General features: G+C 40.3%; 1 protein-coding gene across 1 annotated transcript in view; it reads left to right on the forward strand.

Annotated features, from left to right (window-relative positions):
• Positions 1 to 18391, forward strand: part of LOC133343880 (transcription factor 12-like) — a 175356-nt gene that overhangs the window by 25266 nt on the left and 131699 nt on the right. Inside the window, 1 exon segment of the mRNA XM_061553846.1 lies at positions 13055 to 13128. Within this exon segment, the coding sequence (XP_061409830.1) occupies positions 13055 to 13128 (74 nt within the window).

Here is an 18391-nt window from a genome sequence, read left to right on the forward strand (position 1 = left end):
ATATGCGCCCCGTGGTGGCACTGGTCGCACGGTGGCCTGCAGCTGTTTGTTTACCAGCTGTCCTGTGCTCTGCCTGCGTGTTTGGCCATGTGGGGGAAGGGGTCCCCGTGGTTGCATTGTAATGGGTGGGTGTGGGGAGCGACGGGGTAACAGTTAGCACGCGGCGCTTCGAACTCGGCGACCCGAGTTCGATTCCAGCTCGTGAAAATACCTTTTATTATTTGTCTATTGCTTGTGAAGTAATTATGCCTGATGTTTTTTGTGGTCTATCAGTTAGAGAATATTTAGTAATTTGACAGAAGACTAAAAAGACACCCTGATATAGCCCGTAACCTATATATTGTCATGGTCGTTCTGAAAATCCATCCCATTTTTGTGCACAGATCCCCAGGAACAACAGTTTTTTTTTAAATGCTAACCATTGTCGACTGAAATCATATTTTTTAAGGAAGAAGAAAGGGAAAGCACACACACAAAATGTGCATAGACACATGAGGCTTTTTCTTTCCTCCCATTCAGAAGGGAATAAAGGCAAAACCCCTGTCCAATTTTCGCTTTTTGTGGGATATGGGTTCCCTGCTGCTCTGTGGGTAGAGGGTGTGACGTATGCATTTTCCTCCTGCAAACTCGTCTTTCTGGACATGAAAAGCGTGGAATGGCTGTAGTGTTGGTGCAGACTCGAAGGTGCAAGTACATGCTGAGCTGTCTCTTGGGAAAGTGATACTGGATATTTTTGAACCTGAAACCAACTCAACGTGCAGGCAATAACCAGTAAAGGAAAATTATTTTCTTTGTACAGTAGTGTTTAGAATATTAGCTTACAATATTATAGCATGTTCATGATTCATCTTGGTTCTTTCGGTAAAGTCACGTAGAAGGGAAATAATAAAATAATAAAAATATCACATAATAAAATAATGTTCATGATTATTTTAATTATTACAAGTTGATATAACAAAACAGCTTGTTTATTGCAAACTCTATCGTTATCAAAGAATACACATTTAATATTCCACTGTTCATCAGAGAGTCAATAAATGGACAATTGCACAAAGAGTTGATAAATAGTTGTGACCAAAATAAGTAAAAAATCTGTTGTCAAATAGTGCATTGACAATAGAGTCATTGACAAAATGTATCATCCTCTCATCAAACTGAATATTTGAAATGGGCCAATGTACACTTCATCAACATGAAAACTGTAATATTATATAGTTTGTGAAGCCATTCTCTTAACAAATGGTACACTGCTCTTTGAGATTTCTGAGTGGATTTTTGTCTCCTAATGTGATGCTGATAGCGCCATTGGAATTATAAAATGCAAATACTATTTCAATAAACCCCCAGTAATGTTAATCACCATGTAGTCATTTCACCCTTGGTTTTGTTTTTTTCTCTGAATTGTGCTAAATTAGTTGTACCTCATGAAAGAAACGTCACTGTTTCAATCCAAGAGTTGTCTTGGTGGCAGCTTTCTTAAAAATGTATTTGAAAAAGAAATGTCAACTTGGCTCTCGGTTCCTGGTCAAGGATGCGTAAAATGGAGCAAATGTCCATGCTGTTACTGTTGTAACTTGGCTATGCCAAACATGTTTCAATTATTTAAGTTCAAAAACCCACCTGTGTGTGTGTACGTACACAGGTATGTGTGCACTTGCCTATGTGGTCTTGTATTCGTGCACACCGACTTGTAAAATAAACTATATCTTGTTTGCACAATATTTCAGCTCGCAAAAATATACACCCTGACACATATCTACATCACGTAGGTATTAAAATAAAAGGGGGAACCTGAAATTGACGGTTACTCGGCATTGGCTATGGATAAAATAATTTTTTGGGACAACCATTTCCACGGCTTGATTATAATTCCGAAAGTGTAGCTGAAATTCCAAATTGAAAATAATCTTTGCGCTGCGTGAACTGGCGCAGGACACTTAGATGCATGTGCTGTGACTAAAATAGTGTTGTGGTGCGGTTGCAAAATGCAAGCAGTGGGGTGGAGTGCAGCAGGGGTCTGGCTGGTAAGGATTGGTGGTGCTGCGGAGAAGATAAGTGTGTACGGGGCTGGGTGTGTGTGTGTGTGGTGAGAACCTCGTGGGGAGCAATAGTGTAGCGGTTGGCGCGCTGCGCTACGAACCCGATGACCCGAGTTGGATTCCCGCTGACGGCCAACACCAAGTGAATACCCAGTGCTGTGTGTAAACATTGCCTCTAAGGAGACAAAGGGGGCCAGGTATGGTTGTTGGCCATACACTCCCTTCGTGTGCCGTGCCAGCCTTCTTAGTTGCTCACTAACGGCACTTTCCCCAACAGTCTGTTAAGGCTATACTGGGGATCTTTGTGAGAACCTAGCGTTTTCTGTATCCATTCCTGACTGAGTAAAAATGCTGTACAATGAAAATTTTAATTTCTAACTTTTGTTTCTCTTTCTAAATTCATCATGTCCGTGTAGTTTGTTGGATTGGTGAATTGCTTGTGTGTGTATGTGTATTCCAATTGAACATGTGTTTGAATTGTTACCAACTTGGGCTGTTATTTGCATCAATACAAGTATGATGTATATGGATGTTTCTTCAGTGTTTGACATGCGCAAAAGGCCTGTTGACCATTTGTTTTATGCCATCCACCACAGGATAGGAATAGGTTCCTGCCTTTTACCAAATTAAATAATTTTTTGACAGTGAAGATATTTAGTAAGGACAGTTTATCTAAGGAGGATATTGCTCAGCACAAGAAAATTAATATGAAAAGCGAAATGCTCTCCCAGGAAAGTCCATGAAAGTAAAGGATACATTTCTGCAATTTGGTTCTTCTTCAGATGCAAATGAAACATGAGAGATGGAAACCGTGGTTGTATTTTCAGTGTACAGCTACCTGGGAAAGTGATTATGATCTGAAAAGTTTTGCGATGACAGCTGTAGTCTTGACGTGTGAATAAAATACTCGTGAAGGCTTGGAGTAAAAAAACCGGGTAATTTTTCTTCTTCCACAATGTAGCCAAATTGAAGCTGTGACTTAACTAAGACCATTAATTGTGTGTTTTTTGTTGATTCGATTTGCTGCCAGTTGTATTGGAATCCTGACCAAAATTACTTGTGAGAAGGTGACATACTGACCGTTTACAAAGAGGCTGGTCATACAGGACTTTGCATGACATTGCAGAACAGTTTTTCTAAAATTAGTTTTAACGGTCCATGCGATTTGCAGGATTCAGTGGAAATGCTCAGCCCAGCAGTGTTGCTGGATCGAGATGGAATGACGGCATATTACTACGATTCCTGGCGGTGATGACACATTGTGTGATACCAACCAGCAGAAACTATTGATTTGTGTCACTTACGGCCTGAAGTGGCATAATTTTCAGGGTCTGGTAGTAAATAAAAAAAGGAAAACCTCGCTGTACGCAGCTTAATAGAACGCATTTTTCGGCTATACACGGTTTGATTAATGAGGGCTATTTTCCGGAGCACGGAGGGGCGAGTGATGTTTTGGGTATGCGCGGTTTGACGCTGCTGAGATTGTCATCTCCGCATGTGCGCAGTCCTCTTGTACTATACTGTATATGCCGCGAGGTCAGGTTGTACGTTTTAATGTGGATATTTTGTGATATGCCTATATTTTCTAATAGGCATTAATCGACCAAACAGGCTTCCCCATGGGTGCTTTTTTTTCAGAGCCTCTTAAGTGGAAAATAATGGACTCGGCAATGGCCAGGATATGTGCGTTGGTCCAATGAATTGGCAGCTGTTGCAGGAAGCACGGGCAATGTCCATTGACATGTCGGCACACTGGCGGAGGAAATGCGTGTGTTGGTTAGCATGCAGGCTGCTGGCGGGGAAACGTGATGAAGGGAACACCTCACCTGCGGGATAGCAGCACTGTGTTGATGAAGTATCTTCACTTCCCCAGCTGTTGTTTCAAAAGTGTGACATTTTTTCAGTGGTTGAGAAGGAAAAGGTGTAAGAACCGGCAGCCTTTTTTCCCCTTCCCCCCCCCCTCCCCCCGATTTTTTGGGGTGTTGCCAAATTGATTGAAAATAAATAAATTTAAATATAGTTCACCCACAGCGTGATCACAGCATTTAGCGGGAATAAACTTTAATTTGAACATTGAAGCACATTGTTTTTGCATATATTTGATAAATTGTAGAAATATTTTTTTCGTAAACAAATTGGCACTTGCTACTCATGTTTCGTTGATTTTGTTTTCAGCGTGCCTTGGTATTTTCTTTTGAACATGGCTTTCCACAGCAGTGTTATCGTCGTAGGTTGCGTTTAAAAAGCATATGTCAGTACAGTGTCAAGTTTTCTTTCTGGAAACTGATGTCACAGCCGAGCATAAGCTTTAGTGTTATTAATCTGGTAATTTTGTCCATTTGTATGCATTGCGAAATGCATGCAATGATATTGTTGCAATAAGAAAGGCTGCATGGAAATATTTTGCCTGAAAGCCTTCATCATTCCGCTTCAGTGAGCATTGTACATGGTGTAACAATAATTGTAACTTTCTGAAATTGCGTTTTTGGAATTAAGTTTTAAACTGATGCACTTGGACGTGGAAGCGTGGAATCAGATTTGCAAATCCGTATTTACGTGGAGGGGGATAATCGTGCTTTGTTGCCGTAGAACTCTGGCGTTTAGGCTTCACATGGAACGTGCGGGTCAATTAGTGCACGTGACTTGCTCTTTACTGTATATGCTACATCCTGGGGCAAATGTTTGCAATAGGAAAAAAAAAATCGGTGTTTAAGACAGGCGTAATGTTTGTGTTAGTAGTGTATGGGTCAGAAAGTAGAAAAGAAGCTTTGAGCCTTTGAAGTACTTGTGGAGCATGCCAGTAATTGCGATCCACAACTTAAGAATAGAATATCACCGTAAGAATGTGCAGATGCTCTCGAAAAAAAGGTTGCAATGGGTGAAACGCATCAATAGGATGTAGGGTATATGTTGAACTTTTTTCACACCGTACGTAGCCAACTGTGCTTATTGGATGGCAGGTTACTGAGACGGGCATTGTCGTGGGCAACTGGGGAGTGATGACCAAGGGAAATAGCTCGCCAGATGGTGGGGAAACTCTTAAAAGTGGACCTTGAAGTTGAATGTCAACTTAACAACTACAGATCTCGCAGAAGTAAGTTATGGTGAGGTGCGGTGGCATCAATGGCATCGGCAATGGTGACCTGTTGACCTTGACGTGGAATAGATGAGATTATTGTGTTAATACTTTAGAAAGACACTGAGAATAAAATAAGCAATATTTTTTCCTCTCTCAGAGATGAAGTTATGAATGATTGGTTATTATATGTTTGTTTGTTTTATTCCATGCATAGTATGGTTTTTTTTTTCCATAAGAAAACGAGGATTTGGCAAATCGTCAATAATTCGGTTGATCTGTTGCTTGCCGAGTTCAGGGCACAGCGTGCACATGTGTACACGTGCTGACAATTGGCAGTGAGAATTACGCGCAACACGAGGCAGGGGGGGGGCAATGTCGGCGCAACTTCCCGCCGTAAAGGTGCCATGAAACTCTTGCTTTTTAATGGCCTTGTCCACTTTGATGTGTGCTGTCATGGGCCGCTCGTGCTGACGTGCCCGTTGGCCGGCGTTGAAGGAGCAAGCGCAGCAAGCGCAGCAAGCGCAGCAAGCGCAGCAAGCGCAGCAAGCGCAGCAAGCGCAGCAAGCGCAGCAAGCGCAGCAAGCGCAGCAAGCGCAGCAAGCGCAGCAAGCGCAGCAAGCGCAGCAAGCGCAGCAAGCGCAGCAAGCGCAGCAAGCAGCCTCGGCTGTAAAAACAGCCTTTACAGGGTCATCTTAAAATTTAGCTTCCCCACGGAGTCAAAATATTGCAGCGCTAAAATCAGAACTGCTCCACAGGCCCTTGCGCACTGCCTGCTCCCATGCTGTGCCGCTATTGTCGGCAAGGGGTTACAACTGGAACGAGTAGCTTAGATCATAAGGTGTTTAATATAGCGGTGAATCATGTAAGTGCCAGCATAGCACATGTGCACAGTTTTGATACACGAAGGAATCTTTTATAGGAACACTGTCACTTGGTATCTTGGCACATGAGAGGTCAATGTAATCTCTGGTGTGGTGCAATATGCACTACTGGGTTAATTCTACAGAAAATGTATTGTCTTGTGCTTGCTGGGTTTTTTTGGTGTTGCAAAAAAGACTTGTACACTTGCCTGTGGCAGTTCACAGCATAGCATTCTTTAAAGTATGCACTAAATAGTTTGGTCAATACATAGTTGGCCTTTTGTGCTTACTTAGTTTAACGCCAATTAAAGTGGTGGCAAATGGCTGTAACCCAGAGCAGAGATCACCCAGTGAAAAGCGCAGAGATCATCACATGTGGGACACATCCACCTGCACAATACAGGTGACTTCTTGATATATCTGCTTCTCATGTTGTCAGTTGTATCCAGATAAAGTTGTGGTATCGCATACACAAGAATTCCCTAAATACTGCAAGCAGTACACTCCTGGAAAAGTATTGCCGCACTAGTTTTCTATGGATACTAAGGATTATTCGATATTCATAATTTAGAGGTATTATTCTTTGTAATTTGATTTCATAGCAGTATGTTATTATTAGTCAGATGCATTCACAAATATTTTAAACATGTTTAACACATTTGAAAAACAAATCTAGCTTCAGGGTTAACACACATATATACTAAACGGAAAAGGTTCCCGCTGTGACCCATGTCCAGAACCTTGAATTAATTTAACATCTTACGAATAACAATGGTCTTATTTACAAATGTTAAGTGAGGAAATTGAGTCGGGGTTGAAATGTCCAACAAAAGGCAGATTGTGCATTAGTGTCAGCGTGCGCATGTTTTACTTGGCTTCTGCATCCCAGGCTGGGTGGGCTATGTTACCCAATTCAGGACGTGACTCAGATGTGGCGCAAGTGTAGGAAAGTTGATGCATTCAGGCATGACAATGATGATGACCAATGTCGTCATTGTATTTTCAGAGCATTCAAATGTACAGACAGACCTTCCTCAAAAGGCTTCTGTCTGAAATCCAGCTAGAGACTGTTCTAGCTCCTTTGTATCATAATGCCCTGGAATGAAAGTAAGATTAGCCTTGTTACAAATTGAACGAAATGCATTTTTGCACAATAACAATAGTGAAAAGTGAAGCTTATAGAAGGAGTGTAATGTCAAACTGTTACGACTTAAAATGTATCATCATGATTGCCATTTTTTCCATTCCAATTATAAAACAGAGATAAAGATTTACCGTCATGTATCGACACCTCTGTCAGTCTTAAAACATGTTGATACAATCAGCACAACACGTTGGCAAAGCGGAGACGTGAAATAAAAAGGAAAGCACCACTGAACCAGAATGTGGTCACAAGCTTAAATGTATACAATCGGCACATCAGTAACATGTAACGAAGAGAAATAGAATCGATGCAGTTGTCTTCCATTCACTATTTTGTGTCTGCCCGTTGGTTTGTGTCCAGTGAAGTGATATCCAAGTGTGAATGTCTGCATGCGGAGACGATGCAAATGCCACATCCCTGTTGCGTCAGAAAATGACTTCATTTCCCCTGCGACTTCCAATGCTTGTTTGGTCCTCAATGCTGAACAAATCAAGGGTCAGCAACCACGGCTACTTATTCATTTGCTTTTTGAACTAAATTTGTGTTGCTGAGCTGATCCCATTACTGCTGTGAATTAAACATTCTCGTGATGTTATATAAATGCAAGCTATACCCTAAATATCTTAATACAAGTATCATATACCCCCCCCCCCCTTTAATATTTACTTTTCTATTTCCAGAGATTAGCAAAAGAGAATTACACCTCTAAACTGGCCACTTAATTCTTGTATTTTTAACCATGGCCAATTAGGTTTACCACGGGGTTTCTATTGCTATACCGTTTTTCTTTAGTTAAGTGGTTCATTAAATACACTTGACATACAACAATCGCCTTTCGCCACTAAATGACAGTGACATCACAGCGCTTGTGTCAGGCTAGGTACACTAAGGCCCATTTGCATTGTCGAATATTCACTTGCCAGGGGGTCACGGGACCGACCCAGGCGTTGTGGGGGTTCACTAGGTTGACTGACAGATGCATCACCTCCGTTCCCCACTCTCAATTGTTGGCACTATATACACAAACACGCAGCGCTTTATATTGACAGCATGGAATCAGAAAATCGCCTACATTAGTGAATCATGATTCGACTATAAACATCTATCTTCTTGGTTCTTTCGGTAAAGTCACGTCGAAGGGAAGTAATAAAATAATACAAATAAAACATAATAAAACTATTCTCACGACGTTTCGGCCACAACGCAAGCAGCTGACCAGGTCTGTTGGGGAGACAGCATCTGACAGACCTGGTCTTCACCTGAGGACGGCTGCTTGCGTTGTGGCCGAAACGTCGTGAGAATTATTTTTATTATGTTTTATTTTTATTATTTTATTACTTCCCTTCTACGTGACTTTACCGAAAGAACCAAGAAGATGAATCCCTGCAGTCTCGAAAGCTTTAAATCGAAATTTATAAACATCTACTTTGCAGCAGATGGCATGCTTAGACAACTCGCTGTAGAAATGATCAGTTGTTGGGAGGAGCTGAACCATCGAATCTGGGAATACTGGCTCTGTGGCAAGTATCTTGATAACTCGGTGCTGATATAAATGCATCATTATTATCTTTCTATTGCAGTTAATACCACAGCAGTGGGTTCCTTTGTTGATCTTTCTCTTCTGGTCGGGTTGTGAGATGTTGAGATTTGACAGTGGATCCAAGAGTGGGGTGATATGGGGGCAGATGGGAAACCCTACGTCATTGGTGGCTTATAAATTGCAGATGTTGAGCTTTGAATATTCTTTGATGGTGGCTAGGTTTTAGGGGTTACAAATAATGTTTATGACCAGGAGTTATATTGGCTGCCTGAGAATTGCTTTTTCTCCCCCCAAAAATGAAGTCGTTGGCCTTTAGTAGGAGATCTGAGATCATGTAGGTTTCCATGGAAACGGTGTGCTTAGATGAAGGTTTTTTTTCCTCCTTTAAATGCTTAAAATATGCTTTAGCTGGCAGGTGGGGGGGGGGTGTATGTGCTATGGAGGCCGACTGGGGAAGGAAGGCCAAACAGAACCCATTGGGGTGGGAACCGAGTCTGTACCATCAGCTTGGAGGGATGATTGCTTTGGCCATCTCAAACTGTGCTGTGAGTGTATAAACACGTCCTGCAAAACAAACATCAAGCCTGCTGCCTCAGCCTTTGTTGTACTTCATCTATTGTTTTTGTGAAGCCTGCCGCGTACGCTGCAGCAGCAGCAGCTTGGACCACCGGACGAGCGAGCAAGGCTTGTTTTGGCCACTGGGAGGGCGCACACACAGCTCAGGCTGCAGGAGAAGCCGCTATGGATTTGCTGGGGAGGCTCTCTCCACTCTTTACCGCCATGCGCGCGTGACTCATTGAACGGTCACCCCACCCACCGAGCACCCCCCCCCCTCTGCTATGACAGTCACGAGTGGTTTTCAGTTGACTGATTTTGCACAACACCTTTTGCTGCTGTTGATTTATTATCGGCTATTTGAAATCGGTTGTCATTTTACATCTCTAGTTACCATACGTTATCAACAGCCCAGGTGTGGTGGTACGGTGATGGTAATCCTTGCAGAGTTGAATCCTGTGTGAGAAACACACCTGCAGGGATAAAAGGTGTCCTAGGTAGGATACTAACCCGTCCATTTAGAATTTTGTCCACTGCCATTGTTTTTTTACCAGGCACACTAATACACTTGTATAAATGGCCAAGGATATATTTGTTTGTGGGATTTGCCATATATAGACTCTTAAAGGGGTGCAGGGCTTCATGGATGTTCAGACAAGAGTATAAGGAATAAAAATAATCTTGTGGATGATGACATTGACTCAAAGCAAGTTTTTTCCCAGGTACAAAACCTAATTTAAATATGTTTTAACGGCCATTCTTGTTGATAATGGGTGGGTGGTATAAATCCTAATGCTACTATTGACCCTTATACCCCTATGCCCGCTGATATTTCCAGAATCATCATTTAAAAGTAATTATCATAGCATTGGTCTTCCTAGATTGGTAAAGGGCATGGTCCTTGCCAATTCCAATGCCTGGCCAGGATGAATGGAGCAGAGACTTTTATTGTCTGAATTCTTGCCAAGATGGTGCCAGTGGATTTAAATTGTGATCTTTGCCACTTGAAATTGGCCAAATTGTCATTCTGGCTGTCTGATATTGGCAATATCTTTTTTAACAAGTTTATCTTATTGATATTTAAATAACAACATATGGTGAAAAACAAAACTATAGAGTACACGTTGTGGCCGAAACGTCGTGAGACTTGTATTATTTTATTATGTTTTATTTTTATTATTTTATTATCTCCCTTCTGCGTGACTTTACCGAAAGAACCAAGAAGAAGATATAGAGTACACTATCAAGAGAACCGGGATAATACATATGAAGCCATAGGTGCCCTGAGCTGTCAAGCCTAGCTAAGCTGCTGAACCAACTGCATCCACCATGGAGGATATAGCAACCACTTACGAGAAACTGCAGGGAACTGGATTTGTAGCGATGATTGTATTTCTAAATGAGCTGTTTGCATACTGATCCTGTAGATGTTATTGTGGCTGCCACAGTGGCGAGATGTTAACTATCTTGCGTGATGTGCAGGATGTCGTGGATTCGATCCCGATTCTGATGCCTGCATGTCTCCCCGTGGTCACGTGGATTTTTCTTTACGTCCTCTAGTTTTTCCCTCCACGTTTAGAATCAGCATGCGTTTAGAGTATTTAGCTGCTTTAAATTTCCACGTGATAAGCCGCTTTCTTGAGCTATCATTTGTGGTCAGGTCGCTTATGAAAACGAGCTATATAGCTCAGTGGGCCTAACCTGATAAAATAATTAAAATGTTTATAATCTATTCAGATGACTAGATTATTGTGGTCAGTGTGTTCTCAAGTCCTTGACAGCCATCAACTAAATTAAACACATTTTACATAATTTACTATGGGCAATTTTCCATATTTTTGCAAGAGTCGATATATCTAAGCTCCTTTCTGTATTTGATTAAACTCTTAAAAAAAACAACAACCCAGAAAGCAGACAAGTGTCGTACATCCTTTACCAGACAGCTATCATGCGTGACGTGTCATTGAAAAAACAATAAAGGTTAGAATTTGATGACCTTGAAATACTGACAAGTTCACGATCATCCTAAACTGTTTGCATTACTGTATTACATATTACATAACACGAAATCATCAGAGCTGTTATGGAGAATGCATGTCAAAACAGACAAGCAGACAATTTGTCTTTTATATACATGCCCTACCACAAAATAATTTTTACAAGTATCTTACACAGCCCGTCGGCGCAGTGTTCTTGTTAGAGAGTGCATAATTTTAGCATAATTGATTCAGTACAAGCAAACTGGACAGGTTTAGACATACAGCATCTCATCAGCAGTCAAGCTTTCTTGAAATGATAGTATAATTATTTTCCTCCATTGATTTCAATGCCATGGTGTCGTCAGCGCATCGAAGTGTAAACCAATATTAACATAATTTCGACGACTTTGGGCCTTTCGCTAAAGTCGCGTAGATAGGTTCAAGGAAAATAACAAAAAACTACGACGTTTCGAATTCCTCTAAGTCACGAAAGCTTTAAGTCATCATTTTGACTGTTTCAAATATATTCAGCACATGTCAGAAATGTTAGTTATGCAAGTGCATATAAGCACATACGCTGCATGGAAGGTGCATAATTTTAACTGCATTTAAACATTTGCCTTCCCAATTAAATGCTTTCATTACAAAGGCAAAAGTAGGAGACGTCAACATTTATTTAAGAACATTGACACTGCTAAAATAATGTAAATCATTAGTGTTTTTCAATGAGTATACTTGTATAACGTAATTGTGGCTTCGCCAAGTTAACTATTCTTTGATTTGTCAAGTATTACAACCATTTCCATAACTACTGGTTATGAAAAAATATGTTTACTCGAAGAAGTTCCACAAATACAAATTCTGCCTGCCTTTTAAATTTAACCACCCGAATTAGTTTTCAATTGCACAAATATTTTCCGTTACAATTCTCTCGTGCAGTTATTTTAGTGTACTCAATCATTATTTCAGTGTTCAATGCCTTCAAAGGAAGGGAGTGGTGTTGCAATGGATAGCAACTTCCTTATGAATCCAGTGACCAAAGTTATATTCCTGGCCATGGCTGGCTAACATAAGTTGAGTGATAGCTTAACTGCTGCTACTAGGCTTCCTCTTTCAAACCCACACTGACTCTTATGAGTGACAGGGTGTGGGGAAGCCTTCAAACAGCAGTGGATTGACAAATGGCAGAAATGATTATCACACTTTACAATCCTAGGTTAAATATTGTTTATCTGAGGAGACAGAAATAGTTGTGTATTCAGACAATGCGAATCCTGTCTTTGATCGCAAAAACTCCCAAGTATTTTTTAAATACCAGCAACCTTTATCACTAAAAGTTAGGACATTTGATAACACCTTATTTAGCCTGCCCATATTCTGAGGTTGTAAAGTTAGTAGTTTTAGACCTGTTGCTTTTGTCTCTTTGCAGCGTAAAGGAGCACCATCTAGTGGTTGTAGTAAAATAGTTAGTTCAATAGTCATTCAAGGTATCTTAATCATCATCTTCTATGGACGTTCTTGAATTTGATTCAATATTTTCACGTTCTCGTGCATTCCCGGAATCAACTTATTACGTGACTATAAAAATAACTGTTGATACATTTGGAAATGAAAACAGGAATGGACAATTGGAAAAATTAATCTGTGGATAGTTTTATGAACTTTTTTGAAGACATTGTTGAATAAAAATGCATAATTTTTTTTATAATTCCAACTATAAAGTGGTTAATGTTATTTCTATACATCTACATCTTGTGTGGTTGAGATGATGCCAACTACATACACTCTTGACAGTCGAAGGGAAATATTATTCTCGTGAATCTAATGTATTGTCTTCTCTTGCGGTTGTATTTTGCAGGTATGGATGAGAGAACAGCTCCAGGGTCGTGGGCTGCAGGCAGCCAGACAAGCCCTTCCTACGACTCTGCCAGGGTCAGTGGTTACAGCACACCCCAACACATTTGACTCGTAACTTTGGGATGAGTGTTGTTATATTGTGCACATTAACCAAACAACAGATGCTTCTTTATGAACAAATCCTTTGATGGTGATTTAAAAAATAGGTACTATGGTTTGTTTTATTTGCACCATTTACACCTGTTTTATTTCTGGTCTTCAAAAAGAAAGGTATTACTAGATTTTGTGTATCATTAGCATTCGTTCAAGAATGAACAGATATGATGAATTGATGTGAAGTAAGCATCCAGAACAGTTAAGGAACGTGAAATCTAAAAGTAATGCATATACTCTTAAAAAATATCACCACAAATGTATGAACAGAATTTAAGCAGATCGAACAAACCAAAGAGTAAGAAATGTACACTTTAGCTCCCAAATCCTGGCTCCTGTATATCATATGGTGTGCCACCACGATGTTTGTGTCTTGCATTGCCATGTCCCACGTGAGGCTGTCACTTTGTGTCAGTGGAATGGAAAAGAGCGGGTCGAGGGATTTTCCATCATGGGTCTGCGTAAATTCTTAGGTTGCAATGTTGCCTTATAATAATTCTGACTATTGCCTGATGGTGGTTGTAATCACCCGCGAAACGTCATACTCTAATTGTAAATGTTGTGAGTTTATTCTCCAACACACTGGTGTGCTGGACTAGGAACAAATTGGCATGTTTTGTTTCTGACAAACCTTACTAACTGGCTGTGTTGGGTGGTGGCGGGTTTAATGACATTTATATTTTTACACGATGCAACCCAAAAAACCTTCATGGATAATATAGGTCGTTAAAGCCTACGTGTTCAAAGCTTGCCTTTACTTAACAGCTGCGTAGCAGGGACGATTGCAGTAACCGAGCATGTGCGAACGTTTTGACAAAGGCATGGTGTTGCCCGATTCCACGTGGCACGTTCCCTGCCTCATTTGCCGGCTTCACGTAGCAGCTTCACCTACCTTTGTGACGTCATGGCAAATTCAACACAGTTGCGCACTTGAACTTTGGGATTAATTTAAATGCACTCTTCAGAGTAATGAAATGTCTATCTCGTGTTGAGCCGAGCAGACCATGCACTTTTAACTATGCTTTTATGAAATAACACCCATTATTTTTTTGCACCTTCAGAAAAAAATTCGTATGCTTTGTGTGAAGGATAATGGGCCTGGTTTTGTATATTTGGACATCTGTGAAAAAGGGCTTTATATAGCTCATTAGATTTCTGCAGTATAAATACATATTCTGATTCTAATATTTTAGGCAGGAACGTTTTTTAAAGACAGCTCTTCAGGAAATGGGCACATTCCATATGTCTTTAATATAAAAAGAAATAGCTTTCCACACTTCTACTTAAAAATAGAAAGCCAACTGGTGCTTTTAGTATCAGTGGTCAACTCTCGTGCTTCGATATAATATGAATAATTTAGCTGAGCAACTTTTGAGTTTCTAGTAAACGTCTTGTGCAGCAGCCTACAGTTAATATGGATTAAGGCACTAAGACTGTCAGAGATAGGCAATGACATAGCTTTCATCCAGCAGAGGATATACCACGGCTGATATTAACATGATTGTACATTTAGTCTGAAGATTGTTGGAGAAAGTGCTGTTTAGTGAACACTATTGTGGTTAGTACAGAGTACCAAGTGGTTGGTAGTTGAGGCCAGCATGAGCTACAGCCATATTAGTCTCGCCAGTGCTACCGTTTACGTTAATGAGAATGTGCACGTACGGCACAATAACATTTCGCCATACAAATGTGTCGTGCTGTCGATGGTGCATAAAAAAATCTTACAAATTTAAGGTCGATTTAACATCATCGATACAATCACACGGTGGGCTTTACCTTTCGCAGTGATCTAACAAAAAGAACTTGCGCAAACCATATGCATGCATGCATGTGGGCCCAAAGCAGCAAGCATCTCGGGGCACACTTTGAGATATGCCACTAAAGGGCACGCAAAGCGATGAGTTGCCAAGAGGGGAACTTTGGACCCAGCCAAGCGCACACGCTACCTTTGTCGCTGCATGAAAAGCGGGGCAAGTACACGTCAAACATGAGGATAAGGCTTTCCCTGCTTGGGTCAACAGCATACGTGTGGCACGCAAACACTTGGGCACCTCTATTGGCTTGATTGCTCCATACAAGGACTTATACACCGGCTATGTCAACAGCCATAAAGCAAAGTTTGACATTCCTATTTTTTTTTACTTACATCAATTTGCCCGTTATCGTCTACAGTGATGAATCAACAGTCCTTTTTAGTGGTTGCACAAGCATGTTTTTTGAGGTAGTTAAAAGCCACATACAAAGAATACAAATGGGGAAAATAGATTAAGATATAAATTTATCAACATGAGAGTGCTTAGGGGTACCATGAAAACCTGTAATTGTGGATTTATAATGTCAGTCAATACTAGAAACGGTCTTAAAGTTGAAATAAAATTCAGAGTTTGTACAGTTCATGAACTTAAACATGGCCGTGACTTTTAATATCTTATCGCCCTCTGTAGATGTGTCACTTTCTTTGGCTGCCACACTGTCGTTAGTCTCGACCATCCCTTCTAGCGATTTGTCCTTCCCGAACCCACCGATATTCCTTAACAGTCAATGTCAAGTCTCTCATTTGCATGTCTACTCTCATCTTCGTCTGTGTACCTCTTCCTGTCTTTGGTGTAATTCCACGCATCCATATCTCCACGCTTCGTGATATACTTTTCAGCTGTCTATCCGTTTTTCTTATCCGAATGTTGTAGGAATAAACTCTGATTGTAAATATTTATTCAGGCACAGAATGCAGATGTTCGTTATCAAATTCAGTTTTCCAAAAGCATTCCAGCCTGCTGTTTTTCTCCTTATTTCATGATTTTAATCCTGATCCGCCTGTAATAATTTCCTGAGGTACACTTATTTACAGCATTATGTTGTGTTGTCTGGCAATATCTACGTGCTGTGATATTATTTGTTTGCATGTACGCTGTTATTATTATCTTTATGTATAAGCATATATACATCTTAAGCAATCCTCACGTTTACCATGCAATTATCCATTCTGGGAAGTGGATATTTTACGGAATGTTTAACTTGTCGATTGAAGGACATTTATTTTGAGTTAAATTACAGTGCCGTTGAAGTTTTCGCTTACAAGCCGTTTTGAATAAGATGAGTGTGTAAGACTGAATATCTGTGTTACTGCTTTAATTTAAATGAACATCTGTTCATTATCATGGTGTGGGGCATGTACTCAATTTTATAACCATATGTTTCCATATCTTATAAAAGTAATTGCAGCCATGTTTTTAGATGTAGTTTTGGAAATAAGTGCAGTAATGTAAGCCTTCAAGCTACATAAAATGTGATGTCTTGTAAGTGGCATTTAAATAAATCCTAGTTAAATATGCCTGACAGCTGATTTAATTTATATTTGTATAGCTATTAAAAATAAAAACGTTATAATTATTCCTATTATTGTGCATGGTAAGGATTGTTTACAAATTATTTGTAAAAGTTGCAACACATCACAGAAAATTCGATTTTATGGCTGAGCTTCATATGTATGAGGATTTATTTTTACATAAGCTTAATAAGTATAGATGAGGCCAATCAATGTGTATTTCATTGACCACACAATCGTTTGTTGTGGATATAATGCCTCAAAGCCCATATTTGCAAAGTAGTGATTTATGTGTTAATTCATTTAAGGTATATAATGCTAATAAGCTCAGGATCATTTGTTTAGTGATGATGAAGCAGAATTGTTATTGGTCCATTGCGTGTGCATTTAGCCATGCTCGCGGCTTGCTGTGTTGTGTCCCATCTGTCTTCTTATCGACTGGTTTACTATCCTGGTGAGCTACTTTCTTTTAGTTTATCGGTATAGCGAAATGGGGGAGCGGAGCAGAAGGACGTCTCTGCAGACAAGGGGTAGTATGACCTTTTTTGGCCTGATATTCCAACGTAAACGATTTTAGACACCTGTGCAGTTATGTTAATTACCATCGTACCAAGCGTTGCTCGTCCGTCTGATTTCAAGGTGGCACATGATGCAAAACAAATGTATGGAAACCTTACATTTAGACATATGCTACATATAAGAAGCACGCGCAAAATTTGCTAGATTATAATTTTCAAACTGTCACGGTGAATAGAGCAGCATTTACATACAAACAATGTCATTGATTTAAGTGCAAATAAGTGGTATTGCCATTTCAAAATAATAATCATATGCATGTGTATTAAACCAGTCCCTTGTACAATTGGCTGATTGTGACAGTGCAGCCAAGTATAACCCACTTGGGATAAACAAACAGGTTCAGCCCACTATGCATACAACTTGGCACAAAATGCATTGCACACACGGACACACAACAAACACCGCAAGTGGCTTGATTCACTGCTAAACAGTGATGCCACCGCCATGGTGTTTGTGCCAAGCTAGGTGCACTTTAAGATGGGAGGTGACAACACGGACCCATTTATTATGGGTCATCAGGGTAGAATGACTGGCAGGCCCAGTGGGTTGCACTCCCCGCTGTGCCGAACACGCACACGCACGCAACATGTGTCGCGAAGCAATGTGGAGATTAAAAGGCCACAGTTAACAGAATGTGTCAGTGCCTATGGATCCAGACCAGATTTTGCAATGGTCCGGTGTGTATTTGGTTGAGACTGAAACATTATTTTTCAAGCCGCAAGATTTTTTTCAGAAGGCCACACCTGATCCTGGGACTGCACAAAATGCAATTTAGGTTGTTGAGCAGGTGAACGCAAAGTTAATTGTGGCCCCTGGGTGTGACCCAATTTCCTTTTTTCTGCATTTCACTGCAATTGTTGTGATTTATTTTTAAATGATTATTGTTTCAATTCAATTTACTGCCGAAATCATTTGTCATGCTGTTGAGGCTAGAGGTGGCTTTTAAGATCAGGATTCTCTTCTTAGACTTTGCCACATTCCAATTCTCCACATCCCCATTACGCTGCAGTTGCATTGTCGAACCAACTCTGTCAGCTATTCAATGATGTGCTTGTTTCTTGTCTTTATCAACGTCTGTTTAATCTTTCCATAACCATGTTGGTGCTGTTTCCATAGGCTGTAGAGTTTGTTGTGCTTTGCAGTTTTTGTGAAGTTGCAACTGTACAACTAGACCTTTGCATAAATGTCTCAAGCACTGCATGTGTTTTTTTAAGGTGTTAAAGCCAACGTTATACATGCATGCACATTCATAATACGTGTTTTTATGGGTTAGATCACGTA

This window comes from Lethenteron reissneri, chromosome 18 (assembly GCF_015708825.2).
Source record: "Lethenteron reissneri isolate LAM-NWPU_2019-01 chromosome 18, ASM1570882v1, whole genome shotgun sequence".
Taxonomy (NCBI): Eukaryota; Metazoa; Chordata; class Hyperoartia; order Petromyzontiformes; family Petromyzontidae; genus Lethenteron; species Lethenteron reissneri.